Here is a 15132-nt window from a genome sequence, read left to right on the forward strand (position 1 = left end):
GGCAGACACCTACCGGGACTGTTACATTTTCCTGCAGTGGCAGATTGTCCTTCGGGTGTAAGGGAAGAAGCTGGAAGAGTTCTGGGTTTATTGCAGCCACATCATCAATATCAATCTGCAAGGACAAGTGAGTTTCAGTGAAGCAACAGTGCTTGACCTAAATGAGGTGCTGTAATCAAGGCCGCCCAAGACTCAGGCTTTACCAACCTTACGCTCCATTAAGCACTGACCACTACAAAATAGTATTCCTTAGTAATGGTTTACCATCTAGATGGAATGGGTTGCCAGGTTCCAAGCCAATGGGAGATTGTGAGTGATGAGAATGAGGTGGAGAAGAAGCTGAGGCAGGCACTCAGAAGTCACAGGAGACCTACGTTACTTGGCTCTCCTACTGATCTGCTGGACAGTGACGTCCTGGTGGTCACAGCCCCCTGATCACTTCTTGCGGGCTGACACGAAGGAGGAAACAAGTTCTAACCATCTGGTGACAGTCACAATGGAGGGCCCCTCAGGATCTTATCAGCAGGGGTAAGTTCCCGAAAGCTGCTACCTAACCCTAAGTCTACCTACATTTTCTACTGGGCCCAGAAACTTCCTCCCAGTCACACCTTTCTGTTGATGCCTTTCCAGTCCTGCTCACACCCACAGTGAGGTCACAATTCTGGGTTTACATCACCAGAGTCCTGTAACTCTTTAGGAACAACTCAAACTTCACCAGCATCACTCCTAAGTTTGAAGCAGCCAATCCGGCTGAGGGATGTAGCTCACAGTAGAGGGTTTCTCTGCATGTGTGAGGCCCTGAATTCCCTCTTCAGCACCACACATGCACACAAGACACCAAATGGATCTCACTTTGTTTAGATTTTGAAACGGACAAAGCTACCGAATACACCCTAAGGTAAAAGCTTTACCACTTCAATCCACAAGCTGCATCTACTTCTTTACTTTCTACAGGGCTGGTGAGCTGGCACCCAGGCGAAGAGACAAAGCAAGTACTCTATCATTTATCTGCACTTCCAGCCCAGACCGTTTATTAACTGCCCTACTCAAACGTGTTAGGAACAAGTAAGCCAGGAGCATGCAAGAGAGGGTAACCACAAATAAACTCAAATACATCACCTTTCTGTGAATTCAAATTCTAACAGGGAGGGAAAGCCCTGTGTCAGTGGGAGAAATCAATCAAGCAGCATGGGTAAAATGAGGACCGTATCCCTGTTTGCAAAAGCTGGCAAGTACTTCGCTAGCTGAGGACACTCCTTGCATTGCGACATATTCCTACTTCATGCTCAAGCTTCAAACTACACAGAGCATAAATACAAGAGCCCAGACCGAATACTACCTATGTATATTCACACTGAACATCCTAGGACAGAGAACAGGAGTATGAGTGTGAAAAGAGGAAGGTACAGAGCAGGGAGCGGCCTCATTTGACTAAGATCTTAAGAAGGCTCTAGAGACAGAGATGTAGCTCAGTGGAATAATACAATAATATGTGAGGCCCTGAGAGGAAGAAGCTCAGTCTCTCTTTCCTCTGTCCCTGTCTGTCTGTCTGTCTGTCACTCACCTGCGCGCGCACACGTATAGCTCTCATACATACACTAGTTTTCTCTCTCTCTCACTCTCTCTTTTGTTTTTTCAAGGCAGGGTATCCTGGCTGTCCTGGAACTAGTACCAGGCTGACCTCAAACTCAGATCCACCTGCCTCTGCCTTCTGAATACTGGGATTAAAGATGTGTGCCACCACTGCCCCCCACTCTCTTTTTGATAAAGGGTCTCACTGTGTAATACAGGTTGGCCACAAACTCTGTATGGGCAGGCATAAAAATCTATAATCCCAGCATTCCTAAATCAAGATGGAAGAGGAAGACAGGAAAATCACCCAGAGGCTCCCAAGCTAGCTAACATGGAAACAAAAGACCCCTATTTCAATAAGGTAGGAACAACTCCCCAAAGTTGTCCTGAAATCTTCACACATGACACAGATGCACCATGGCACTCAAGTGCTTCCTCCCTCCTTACATACACACACATACACACACACACACACACACACACACACACACACACACACACACCTCTTTATTCTGTTGTATGATATTTCATTTGTGTTCTGACAAATGAAGCTTGCCTGGAGATCAGAAAGCAGAGCCAGCCACTAGTTATCCATAGAGGCCAGGCAGTGGTGGCACACATCTTTAATCCCAGCACTTGAGAGGAGGAAGCAGGAAGATCAGGAGTTCAAGTCCACCTAGGGCTACACAGAGATTGATCCAGTCTAAAAGAGGAACAAGCCAGTTGTGGTGGCTCACACCTTTAATCCCAGCACATGGGAGGCTCAAGCCTTTCATCCCAGCACATGGGAGGTAGAGACAGGAATATAAGGTGGGTGGAGACAGGATCTCATGCCCCATTCAGCCTGAGGATTCAGAGACAGGTTCCCCCACCCACCAGCTGGTCGGAGGATTTGTGGAGGTAGGAGGAGATAATGGCTGCTCCCCTGCTTCCCTGATCTTCAGCTTTCACCTCCTCCCCGCCTCCCGTATCTGACTCTCTGCGTTTTTATTGTTAAGACTAATTAGGATCACGCTTCATTATTTTTTTGGTGTCACTATATAGATCAAACTGTCCTGGAATTCACTGTATAGACCAGGCTGGCCTGGAACTCACAGAGATCTCTGCCTCCCAAGTGCTGGGGTTAAAAGTATGCACCACCACAACCTGGCACAAATATTTTTTAAAGTAAAAAGACTTACATGTATCTATCCTTTTTTTTTTTTTTTTTTTTTTGAGACAGGTTCTCACCACGTAGCCTTGGCTAGCCTAGAACTCACTATGTGAACCAGGCTAGCCTCAAGCCCATAAATATCTGCCTGCCCCTACCTCCTGAGCACTGAGATTAAAGGTATGTACCACCACACCAGACCTATCTGTGTTACCCTATGAAACTCCTTGAGAGAGAGAAGATGAATCTTATTCACCTACATTCCCAGCCCTCAACACATGGTCTATCATTTTGGAATCAGTCCAGAAGGACTTTGTGGCTAAATCCTCACAATAGCCTGAGATAGACATTATCATCCTCACTTTACAGGTTAGCATATGAAATTTCTTTCTTTCTTTCTTTCTTTCTTTCTTTCTTTCTTTCTTTCCTTCCTTCCTTCCTTCCTTCCTTCCTTCCTTCCTTCCTTCCTTCCTTCTTTCTTTCTTTCTTTCTTTCAAAGATTTATTTATTTATTATGTATACAGCATGTATGCCTGCACGCCAGAAGAGGGCACCAGATCTCATTACAGATGGTTGTGAGCCACCATGTGGTTGCTGGGAATTGAACTCAGGACCTCTGGAAGAACAGCCAGTGCTCTTAACCTCTGAGCCATCTCTCCAGCCCACATATGAAATTTCTAAGGGCAGAAACATGAAAGCAGAGGCAGAGACAGAATAGAAATCTGAGTTTTTAATTCACAGACCAGTGACCTTTTCACAACATCATGCCTTCTTCCCATCTCTACTTTTCTCAATATTGCAAGGCTCCCCACTAAACCTAAACATCGTAGTTGCCAGAGACTCTCCCGGCTCTTTTCAGTCTTCTTGTTGGGGCCAAAGCATCCTGAGTCTGCTCGGCCTATGGCCAGCTTGTCACTGAGACCTCAGGACAGATGCATGCCATTAGCCTTCATATTCCATCCAAGTGCCACCTTGGGTCAGATCTTACACTGTCCATCTGTGTCATCCATCACCAGCTGCTTTATGATTTGGCATTTTGAAAACACACCTTTGTTTCCTTTCCTGGTTACTGATTTTGTTACCCAAACTGAAGCAGTAGTGTGCACTCAGAACCCAGCTTAGGTAAGTAAGCAAAGCCTTCTAGCTTTGCCAAAATTTGCTTTCCACAGACACACCAGAAACTGTTAATTGCTTCAGTTTAGAACACACCTGACACTGGGCAGTGATGGCGCACACCTTTAATCCCAGCACTCGGGAGGCAGAGCCAGGCGGATCTCTGTGAGTTAGAGGTCAGCCTGGTCTACAGAGCGAGTTCCAGGAAAGGCGCAAAGCTTCAAAGAGAAACCCTCTCTCAGAGAAAAAAGAAAAGAAAACAAACAAACAAAACACACACACATACACACACACACACACACACACACACACACACACACACACACACCTGACTAAACTCCAGCATATCCAAAGAGGACCATTTTTTGAGAGTGGAGAGGACAGCAAACATCAGAAACTGGCTCTCACAGGTTCCACACAGTTGTTCCACACAGGATCCTGTGACGTGCCACAGAAACATTCTCACAGAACCTACCTCTTTGCCTTTTGTGTTACCTCCTTCTGTCCATTCCACTGAAACACAGGATTTCTCCAAGTTCACTGTGCTTATATTGGCACTGTGGATTAAGCCTGTGTATGAAAAGAGCAGAGGTCATTCACCTGTCTCCTAAAAACTTAACTTTCATACTCCCCTCTGCTTTCAGGATCCTACAGAGCTGGGCGGTGGTGGTGCATGCCTTTAATCCCAGCACTTGGGAGGCAGGCAGACCTCTGTAAGTTTGGAGGCCAGCCTGGTCTACAGAGCGAGATACAGAACAGGCACCAAAACTACACAGAGAAACCCTGTCTAGGAAAAAAAAAAAAAAAAAAGGATCCTACAGAGACTTCCAAGAGAAGGGAAAATAGATTTTCCCTTCTTCTAAAAATCAGCACAAACACTAATAATCCTAGTGGGGATTCACCATAGACCACCCTACAGTGAGGTGGGTAGGCAGCAGGTTTTAAACCCCAGCTACATAGAATAAGGGTTCATATCTGCTCCAGAGTCTGCAATAGAATGAAGGTTCATGTGAGCAAGGACATCACTAGAGTCCTAAGAGGAGCTGTTCCTGAACTCATCGCTAAAGAGCTGACCTCCCTGACTCTGTTTGGCAGTCGTTGCCTGGCTATGGCACGAATGTCATTATCAGACCTGCAGCCGTCCTCAACAAAAACAGAGCAGGGATCCTGCTCGTTTACTTTGAATCCCTGCGCCTAACATACGGCAAATGCACCACATACAGCCCCGTCTGGGGCTAGGAAGCCCAGCACTTTCAGAGAAAGATTTCGGCAGGAAGTACAGGCTCTGGCTCCAACCCAGCCTGGGCACGTCTATGACCGCAGGGGTGCTCTGCCCACACTCAGAAAGCAGGCAAGGACCCACAACCAGGGCAGTGTTTTCCCCCAGTGTAGGGGACAACGACCCCCAGTGCACGGGCATGGACCCCCTCAGGGAGGGATGGGGGAAAGAGTGTCCCAAAGCCTGCCGTTTGGGGGCTGGGTAACCATCTTGGCATTCTCACTGCTCTTGCGTCCCCTTGGCCTCAGGGCCCTGCCCTCACCATTACTGCGTTGAATCTTGATGGAGAGACCAGGAAACAATCGGGCGTGAAGCGACTCCATGGACTCGGGAACACCAGCAGGTAAAACAAATGCAAGAAGCTTGGGAACCACGACTCTGCTAATTCAGTCTTAACGCCGCCTAAACCGCTGCAGTTTAAATCCCGCGCGCCAGCGTCTTACGACGTCACCGCCGCGGAAAGGCACCGCAGAGCATTTGGGATATGTAGTCTTGGCCTCACGACTTCCGGCGCGCGGCGGGGCGGGGGGGGGGGGGCGGGTCTCCAAGGCGCTGCGTCCTATGAGAATATTTTCCGACCCTTAGCCCTTTGCCAGTTTAGCACCAGTTCGACCCTCTGCTTTTATGTACCACTGGGAAACTTACATATTACGTTTCAGTGAGAGCCCTGTGGTTCTGCAGACAGGAGTTCAAATCCTGGCTTCTTTAGTAAGTAGCTCCATGACTTTAAAGACATCAGATACTTGATGCTTGCTTTTTCTTTGAAATGTCTAAAATATTTCGAAGACACCAATTTAACATAGTTTTGAGTGTCTGCCACATGCTAGTGCTAGACATGGTGCTAGACAGGAATAGTAGAATGAAAAGACAAAATAGTTCCTGTCCTTCAGACAATTTCTCTATTGAGAACATGGGGGTGGGGTAGGGTACCAGGTACCAGGCGCTCGCCTTTAATCCCAACACTCCGGAGGCAGAGGCAGGCAGATCTCTGAGTTCGAGGTCAGCCTGGTTTAAAGAGTGAGTTCCAGGACAGCAAGGGCTACACAGAGAAACCCTGTCTCAAAAATAAAATAAAATAATAAAATAAAATAAAACCGAAAAGAATACGGGGGAAGTGGGGCATGGTAGCTCATGCCTATAATCCTAGCTCTGGATAGATGAAGACAAGAGAATCATTTCAAAACCAACCTCAGCTATGCTGCGGGTTTTTAAGGCCAGCCTGGGCTGCACAAAACTATCTCAATAAACAAACAAACAAACCAACCAAAATTGGTTGTGGTGATGAACTGCAGGCTCCGCTGCCTAAATGCTGGGATTTTTGTCATTATATTATCATGCCAAGTCTTTTGTTTGTTTGTTTGTTTTGTTTTGTTTTTCGAGACAGGGTTTCTCTGTGTAGCTTTGTGCCTTTCCTGGAACTCACTCTGTAGCCCAGCTGGCCTCGAACTCAGAGAGATCGCCTGGCTCTGCCTCCCGAGTGCTGGGATTAAAGGCGTGCGCCGCCACCACCACTCCGCCAATATGAAGTCTTTTTGTTCTGTGGTACTAGGGATCGATCCCAGGACCTTGTGCATTCACACTTTTACGGGATAGTGTGTGTAATAGTGTCTCCTTGGGCCGGGCGGTGGTGGCGCACGCCTTTAATCCCAGCACTCGGGAGGCAGAGCCTGGTGGGTCTCTGTGAGTTTAAGGCCAGCCTGGTCTATAGCGAGTTCTAGGAAAGGCGCAAAACTACACAGAGAAACCCTGTCTCGAAAAACCAAAGGAAAAAAAAAAAAAGAAAGAAAGAAAAAGGAAAAACCAAACCCAAAAACAAAATAAAAACAAAAAACCACCTCCCCCAACACCCCCCTAAAAGAAATAATGTCTAGCTGTTGGTCTAACCAAGCCTTGCCAACCCTGATGACCTGAGTTTGATCTGAACCCACATAGTGGCGACTGAACTCCCGAAAGCTTCCACAGGTGTGCACATGCACGCACCACACACACACAATGAATGAATAAAATGTAATCAAGTTAAAAGCAGGAACAACAGTGAAAAGAGGTGGGGGCATCGAGACGACTCGGGGTAAAAGCACTTGCTGATGTGGCCGGTCCTTGGAACACCCAGGATGGAAGGAGAGAACTGAACCCTGAAAGTGTCCTCTGAGCTCCACGTGTGTGTGCGCCACACACACACACACACACACACACACACTAATAATAATAATAATAATAATAATAATAATAAAGTTAAAATATAAAAGAAAAATACCGCCTGGCGGTGGTGGCGCACACCTTTAATCCCAGCACTCGGGAGGCAGAGGCAGGCGGATCTCTGTGAGTTCGAGGCCAGCCTGGGCTACCAAGTGAGTTCCAGGAAAGGCACAAAGCTACACAGAGAAACCCTGTCTCGAAAAACCAAAAAAAAAGAAAGAAAGAAAAAAGAAAAACACCCCTTGTCCGTGAACACCTCTCATATGCCTCACGGTAGAGGCTATGGAAACTGCAGTTGTAAACATGCAGATAAACAAGGAGAGAGGAGGCTGCAAACGGCAGCTAGATCAGCCACCGACCATTCATGTCACAAACAATTCTTCTTTGAGATAGAGAGACTCTGAAGTATCCTGTACTGGACTCTAACTCACTGTGTAGCCAAGCGTGACCTTGTTTTGTTTGTTGTATTTTTATTTTTTGAGACAAGTTCTCACTGTCTTAGCTCTGGCTGCCTTGAAATTCATTGTTTGCCAGTTTGGCCTCAAATTCACAGAGCTCCACCTGCCTCAGCCCTCTGAGTTTTGGCTTAAAGTTCTGAACCTCCAAGCCTGCCTCTTCTCTTCTCTCTCTCTCTCTCTCTCTCTCTCTCTCTCTCTCTCTCTCTCTCTCTCTCTCTGTACTGAGGCTGACCTTGAATTCCTGATCCTTCTGTCTCCCCTCCCAAGTGCTGGGATCACAAGCATGAACTACAGTCCCAGGCTTAGCTGTTTAAAAAAAAATTTAAACCTAGCATTGAGACAGGGTCTTGTTATAAAGTAAGTTATAAAGTAAGCAGCCAGGTCCTTTGGAAGAGTGGCCAGTGCCCTTAACAACTGTAACAGCTCAGTCTTCTCTCCAGTCCCCTTTCTTTTTTTTCTTTTTCTTTTTTTGAGACAGGGTTTCCCTGTGTAGCTTTGTGCCTTTCCTGGGACTCACTTGGTAGCCCAGGCTGGCCTCGAACTCACAGAGATCCACCTGCCTCTGCCTCCTGAGTGCTGGGATTAAAGGCGTGTGCCACCACCGCCCGGCTCTTTTTGGTTTTTCGAGACACAATTTCTCTGTAGTTTTGGTGCCTGTCCTGGATCTCGCTCTGTAGCCCAGGCTGCCCTTGAACTCACAGATTCGCCTGCCACTGCCTCCTGAGTGCTGGGATTAAAGGCGTGCACCACTACTGCCTCCTTTCTTTCTTTTTAAAACCACATTTATTGGGGTTGGAGAGAGGACTTAGCAGTTAAGGACACTTGGTGCTCCTGCAGATGACTTAGTTCTATTCCCAACACCCACACAGCTACCTACAAACATTTTTAAGTTCAGCTCCAGAGGATCCAAGACACCCTCTTCTGACCTCTGATGGCACCAGGCTTACATGTGATGTACAGACATACATTAGGCAAAACACTCATACACACAAAATGAATAGCTAAGTATTTTTCTTTTTCTTTTCTTTTTTTTTTTAAGATTTTATTTATTTATTATGTATACAGCATGTATGACTGCAGGCCAGAAGAAGGCACCAAATCTCATTACAGATGGCTGTGAGCCACCATGCGGTTGCTGGGAATTGAACTCAGGACCTCTGGAAGAGCAGTCAGTGCTCTTAACCTCTGAGCCATTTCTCCAGCCCCGCTCTAAGTATTTTTCAAGAATACGTATTTATGAGGGCACAGTAGCAGAGGCAGATAGTTTTCTGAGTTTGAGGCCAGCCAGGGCTACATAATGAGACCCTGTCTCAAAAAATGCAAAAATTGCCAGGTGGTGTTGGTGTGTGCTTTTAATCCCAGCACTCGGGAAGCAGAGGCAGGTAGATCTCTGTGAGTTTGAGGCCAGCCTGGTCTACATAGTAAGTTCCAGGATAGCCAGGACCATTATACAGAGAAACCCTGTCTCAAAAACAACAGCTGAGTGGGCGTACACCTTTAATCCCAGCACTTGGGAGGCAGAGGCTGGCAGATCTCTGTGAGTTCAAGGCCAGCCTGGGCTACAGAGTGAGTTCTAGGAAAGACGCAAAGCTACACAGAGAAACTCTGTCTCAAAAAACAACAAACAAACAACAACAAATACAGAACAACTAGTATGGAAAAGAAAAAAAAACACAGAACAAAAAAATTCTACTCTTTTGGTGAAGTATGCATGTGATTTGTCTCAGTGTTTTTCTTTGCTGTGGTTGGTTACTACATTGCATTAGAGGGGTATGGGTAGAGGGTAATGCCCATCTATTGAGTTTCTCTTCTGATTTGGTGACAGCAGAGGCCCTTGGAAACCAGTGGCTTTAGGGACATCCCAAGTCATATCCAGCCTTCAGCAGAAGTTTGGCTCAGCTTTTTTTTTTTTTTTAAATTTCTTGAGACCGAGTTTCCACTATGTCGCTCTGGCTGGCCTGGAACTTCCTCTGTAGACCAGGCTGGCCTTGAACTCACAGAGATCTGCCTGTTTCTGCCTCCTGAGGGCTGGGATTAAAAGCGTGTGCCACCACTCTTCAGCTGTTTATTTGGGCTTTTTGCTTTTTTTTTTTTTTTTTTTTTTTAAATTTTTGCTTTTCTGAGAAAGGGTCTCACTATATAGCCCTGACTGTATGACACTGGATATTGCAAACCAGACCAGTCGAGCCTCAGACTTGCAAAGATCCACCTGTCTCCGTCTCCCAATCACTGGGATTAAAGACACGTGCCACCACGACTGACAACATTTTTTTTTTTCCTAAATAAAATACCAGGTTGTCACAGTACTTAAATTTCATCCCCGGCCCAATAAGGAGACAACAGCCAGGCATGGTGGCCCACACCTTTAATCGCAGCACTTGGGAGGCAGAGGCAGGGAGATCTCTGTGAATTGGAGGCCAGACTGGGTCTACAGAGTGAATTCCAGGACAACCAGAGCAACACAGAGAAACCCTGTCTCAAAAAACAAAACAAACAAAAAATCCCAAGCAGAACAAAAAAGCAGACCAGCTGACTTGGGATTCACAATGAAGAACATGGCTTTGAGCTTGTGAACAATCCTCCTGCCTCATCCTCCCAAGTCCTGGGATTGCTTTGTAGCTTTTCAGTGCCTTCCTCTTGCCATCAAGGTCAAACAGATCACAGACCCGTTTCCTTCCTCTCTCTCCCCCCACCCCCAGAATTGAGGCCATGCATCTATGCACCTCTCTATGAGCCAGAGTAGATCAGATGAGCTGTGAGCTTACAGCTCTCTTCCTTCCTTGCAACTGTGAGCAAGGTGAGCACCTCAGCCCTAGACCGAGGACAGACTTGAATTATAACTTTGCTTTTTAATATAGTGTCTTCCCGCCTTGTGACTCCTGGCACTCAGGCCACACCAGACTAGATTCCATAGTATGGAGCTTGCTTACCCCCAAAACCTGTAAGAGTCAGAATCTCACTTTGTCTTCCAGAAGCGAGGGCTGTCCTCTTTCCCTTCAAGACTCCATTATTCTGGCCTGGGTTGGTAGTGCACACCTTTACTCCTGGCAGGAGGCAGAGGCAAGTGGATCTATTGAGTCCCTGGCAAGCCCAGGCTCCATAGCAAGTTCCAGAACAGCCAATTCTACATATTGAGACCCTGTAGAATGAGGAGAAGGAAAAAAGAAACCACCATTCTGCCTCTGCCTCTCCTATGATGCTGTATCTCTCCTTATGTCCTCTCTCGTCAAGTCCTATGCTCAGGGTGCCTGTGGTTATGATATTGTCTCTCCTAGGAAAGCGCACCCAGAGTGTAATTTCACCTCAGCTTTCCTTTCCTTCAATAAGTCTCGACATCAGGTACCTCTCTGCAATTACCATCTTGCTCTTCTGGATCCTCAGTGCTTGGCCTGTGTCAGTAAATATTTTGTTATCAGTAGCTCAACACACAGTCCTGTGTCCTAGAGCAAGCGCTGCTTGTTCTCAATACATCTTTTTAGAAAATGAATGTACTAGAATAACCAGTTTCAAGATTTGATTATTTATTTTTATATTAATTCCTTGGTGCTGGGGAATGAAACCCAGGGCCTCCTGCTTGCTAGACAAACTCCGCCCCTGCTTATTTTATTTTTAATTAATTAAGAGAATTTTTAAGCTGGGTGCGGGGCATATACCTGTCATGCCAACATTTAGTAGGTAGAGGCAGGAGGACCAGGAATTCAAGATCTTCCTAGGTGATGAGGAGAGTTCAATGCCAGCCTGGGATACAGGAGACTCCCTAATGGCTGCCCAGCACTCATGAGATTAAGGCAAAGGGAGCGCTCAACTTCCCAGGCCCAACTAGCTACATAGTTCAAGGCCAGCTTAGGGGACAGTGTGAGACACCGTCTCAAAATTTCAAGAAGCAAAGTCAAAATATCGCTCCCCTGAAAAAAGAGAAAGAACTTTTACTTGGTGTTAAATTATAAAACCAGATTTTTGTAGCTGGACCAGGCATTTATCGTCTGGCTTCTGCACTGCCCCCTGGCGTCGGCGACCCGACGTCTACTCCGGGAAAATGAAATCTCTATTTCCGGATACCCAGGTTGGAGAAACAGCATATTTACATACCCATAATGCATTGCACTCAGCCTAGTGCGAAATTTAAAAGGATACTCTTTTATTTTTTTTCTTTCTTATTTTCTTTTCTTTATAATGATGCACCTTTCAGAGACTTGCGTGAGAGGGAAGCAGAAACCATCACTTACTTTTTGGAACTACCTCCCATTAGTTTTCTAGGAGTTACAGTCGGCTGAGAACCCTTGGCAGAAACTTATTACCATACTCTGGTTTCTCTTCAGATCGTATAAATCTTTCGCCTTTTACTAAAGATTTCCGTGGAGAGGAACAACTCTGAGTCTTAACCCAATTTTTTGAGGTCCTGCATATGCAGGGCTACTTAACGTCGGTTAAATAATAGATTACTTCTTAAATGCTTGTGGTTTGTCGCTCGAGTGTATGCGTAGAAGCATGTGCCTGCTGCCTGGATTGCCGCTGGCCAATCCTGTTCTGTGTTCCACTCCTGTGTTTGGTTTATATCTATAATCTTGACCACAGCCAGTTTTTAAGTGGCTTCGGGAGGAAGGATCTTCACCGTGTATCTCTGTCCTGGGATTTGTAGACTGCAGCTCTGCCTTTGCCTCCCAAATGCTAGGTTTAAATGCGTGCGTCACTATGAGTATGCTTTCTACTGAGTTACAAGTTCTGGATTCCTTCTGTGAAGACTACAAACCAGCCAGGATTGGTGTGGGTGCTTCATTCCTGTATTCCCATCAAGAGGGAACTCATACCCAACACTACTTGTGTGACCAAGAACCAGAGACTGGATAACCCAGAGACCTAGGGTAAAACCAAATACTACTGGTCTAAAAAAAAAAAAAAAAAAAAAAAAAAGAGGAGGAGGAGGAAGAAGAAACACACACAGCAAGGGCTGCAGAGATGAGCAAGCAAATTAAAAAGTATACTGCTCTTGCAAGTTTGATTCCAGTCATCTGTAACCCCAGCATCCCTGAGTATCTGCATATAATACACATTTTTAAAAATAATTACAAGAAATGATATAAACAACACCCCACACCCCTGGGACTGATGACAGGCTGTAGTCCTATCTACTCAGTAGGCTAAGTCAAGAGGATTACAGAGTTCCAGACTCAGTTCCATAACAAGACCATCTCAAAAAACAAGCCTCCTTCCTTAACCCACCCTCCACTAAAGGGCTGGGGCAGATAGCTCAGTGATAAGACACATTTTCACATAATGAAAAGGTATGTATTTCTAGGGGCTGGGGAGTGATCGCTGCTCAAGTACAGGGACCTAAGGTGGATCTCAGCACCACCGTTCAGGAGCTAGCGGGTGTCTGAACTCTAGTCCTGGGGAGGAGGACAGGCCGTAGACAAAGCAGGTGGATCCTTGGAGCTTGCTAGCCCGCAATTTGGTCTTAGGAGTAAACCAATAGAGAGAGAGAGACAGGCTGAGAGGAAGGAGTTGGAGGTGGCCTCAAGCCCCAGTGAGGGGTCAGCCTTGGAAGGGAGGAGGAGGGCAGGTGTTGGGCCACTGGTGGGTGAGGTAGTGCATCTGCTCTGCTCACTCAGGTGGGTCCCTTCTGTGGTCATGGGTTGAAGGCCAGAGCTGGGTAGTGAAGGGACACAAGCCCACATGAGCATGTGACTCTGGCAGGCCTTGCTCTTCTCCTCCGTCCCCTCTGCCTTGCTAAAAACCGTTAGATTACATTCCTAAAGCTAGCCACCAAGGTCTAGTCCCTTATTTTTCACTTCCTCCTGAGGCTGACTACCAAGGTCCAGCTATGGAAGTATTAAAATCCAACAATCAAAAGCTCCCTTTGACTCCCCTAATCAACACACCCAATTAAAATTAAACACCTCATCCCTACACGGGGTTTCACTTACCTTTATAAACTGGCGTTTTCCTGTGTGCCACAGGTCTCCTCTCTACCCAGAGGCAGTCCTTTGTCTCTCCAGGATAAATATCCCTGCCCCTTTTCCCTTCTCCACCCTCTCTCTCCTGTTCTGTTTCTTAATCCTCGTCCTCTGTGCCTCTGGGGCAAATATATCTCCTTTGTGCTGAGAACTCGTTCTTGGGAGTCCGGAGCCAATACTTTTCCTTTCAGGTCGGTGCTGTGGAACACTCGTGACAACAGAGACCCTTGCCAAAAAACCAACAAGGACATGCCAAGTAACATCCAGCCTTCGGCTCAGTTTCCTGGTTTTCTGTTTTCCCTCGCTGCCTTCCTCCCTCAGCTTTCAGGATCTCGCGTTATATCCTTGGCTGGCCTGGAATTCACCGTGTGGAATAGGCTGGTCTAAAACTTGTATTGGCTGCTGTCTTCAGCCTCCCAGTTGCTGGGATTACAGATGTGAGCCGTCACACTCCAGCTTCCCTTCTTAGATTATTTATTTTTGAGACAGAATCTCTCTGTAGCTCTAGCTGTCTTGGTAAGTAGACCAGGCTGAGGCTGGCTGGCTCAGCGGTTAAGATCATTGCCTGTTCTTCCAGGGGTTCTGAGTTCAATTCCCAGCAACCACGTGGTGGCTCACAACCATCTGTAATGAGATCTGGTGCCCTCTCTGGCCATACAGAGAGAGCACTGTATATATATATATAGAGAGAGAGAGACTTCCTCAAAGGATGTCTGCCAGGCACCTGCCTGTTTAGCATTTGAATAGACAATTTTTAACCCGGGTGGTGGTGGCACACACCTTTAATCCCAGCACTGAGGAGGCAGAGGCAGGGGGATCTCTGTGAGTTCGAGGCCAGCCTGGTCTGCAGAGGGAGATCCAGGACAGGCACCAAACAACACAGAGAAACCCTGTCTCGAAAAAAAACAAAACAAAACAAAAAAACAAAATAGTAGGCCAGGCTGGCCTTGAACTCATGGAGATCCACTTGACTCTGTTCCCTCTGCTAGGATTAAAGGTGTGTGCCACTATGCCCAGTCTTTTATAGATTTTTTAAACAGGACCTCATCCTGTAATTGGTGGGTCTAGAACTCACATCTAACCTGCCTCCTGAGAGCTGAGATTGACGGTGTGAGCCACCATGGGTAGCTCTAGTTTCCTGATATTTCTGTCACTTCAGCACAGGGTAAATGCTGAAAAAATAGAGCTGGAAGGAAGGCCGGTCAAGAGATGGAGGAATGTCAATGGAGTTGGAATGAGGACCATTCAAAAAACCATGATCACTCGTGGGGTGGTTGTGGGAACCCACAACTGACTCAGTTTCCTAGTTTGAATCTGAATTCTATTCTGAGTCAATAGAGTTCAGGCTTGTTTGCTCCAAGGCTGTGAGAAAGTTCTGATTAGCCCACAGAGTCTCCTTGAAAGGCTGGA

General features: G+C 46.6%; 1 protein-coding gene and 1 non-coding gene across 5 annotated transcripts in view; one reads left to right on the plus strand and one right to left on the minus strand.

Moving 5' to 3' along the window:
- Kif2c (kinesin family member 2C) overlaps positions 1 to 13803 on the minus strand; it is a 33849-nt gene extending 20046 nt beyond the window's left edge. The window contains exons 1-3 of one of the 4 annotated variants that reach the window (XM_037202861.1): positions 13693 to 13803; positions 4311 to 4405; positions 14 to 115 (exon numbers count right to left, since the gene is read on the minus strand). Coding sequence is in view for 3 of the 4 variants with exons in the window: in XM_028893207.2 (XP_028749040.1) it covers positions 14 to 115; positions 4311 to 4405; positions 5377 to 5437 (258 nt within the window). In the remaining variant the exon portion in view is untranslated. Of the gene's footprint in view, positions 1 to 13; positions 116 to 207; positions 629 to 4310; positions 4406 to 5376; positions 5580 to 13692 lie in introns of those variants that run through there. The other 3 variants (XM_028893207.2, XM_037202859.1, XM_037202860.1) reach the window with 3 other exon arrangements.
- On the plus strand, positions 12068 to 12183 carry LOC114709409. The gene has a single exon (XR_003736924.1). It is a non-coding gene; the product is annotated as a U5 spliceosomal RNA (small nuclear RNA).
- Positions 13804 to 15132: the final 1329 nt, after the last annotated feature.

Source organism: Peromyscus leucopus, chromosome 2 (assembly GCF_004664715.2).
Source record: "Peromyscus leucopus breed LL Stock chromosome 2, UCI_PerLeu_2.1, whole genome shotgun sequence".
Classification (NCBI taxonomy): domain Eukaryota; kingdom Metazoa; phylum Chordata; class Mammalia; order Rodentia; family Cricetidae; genus Peromyscus; species Peromyscus leucopus.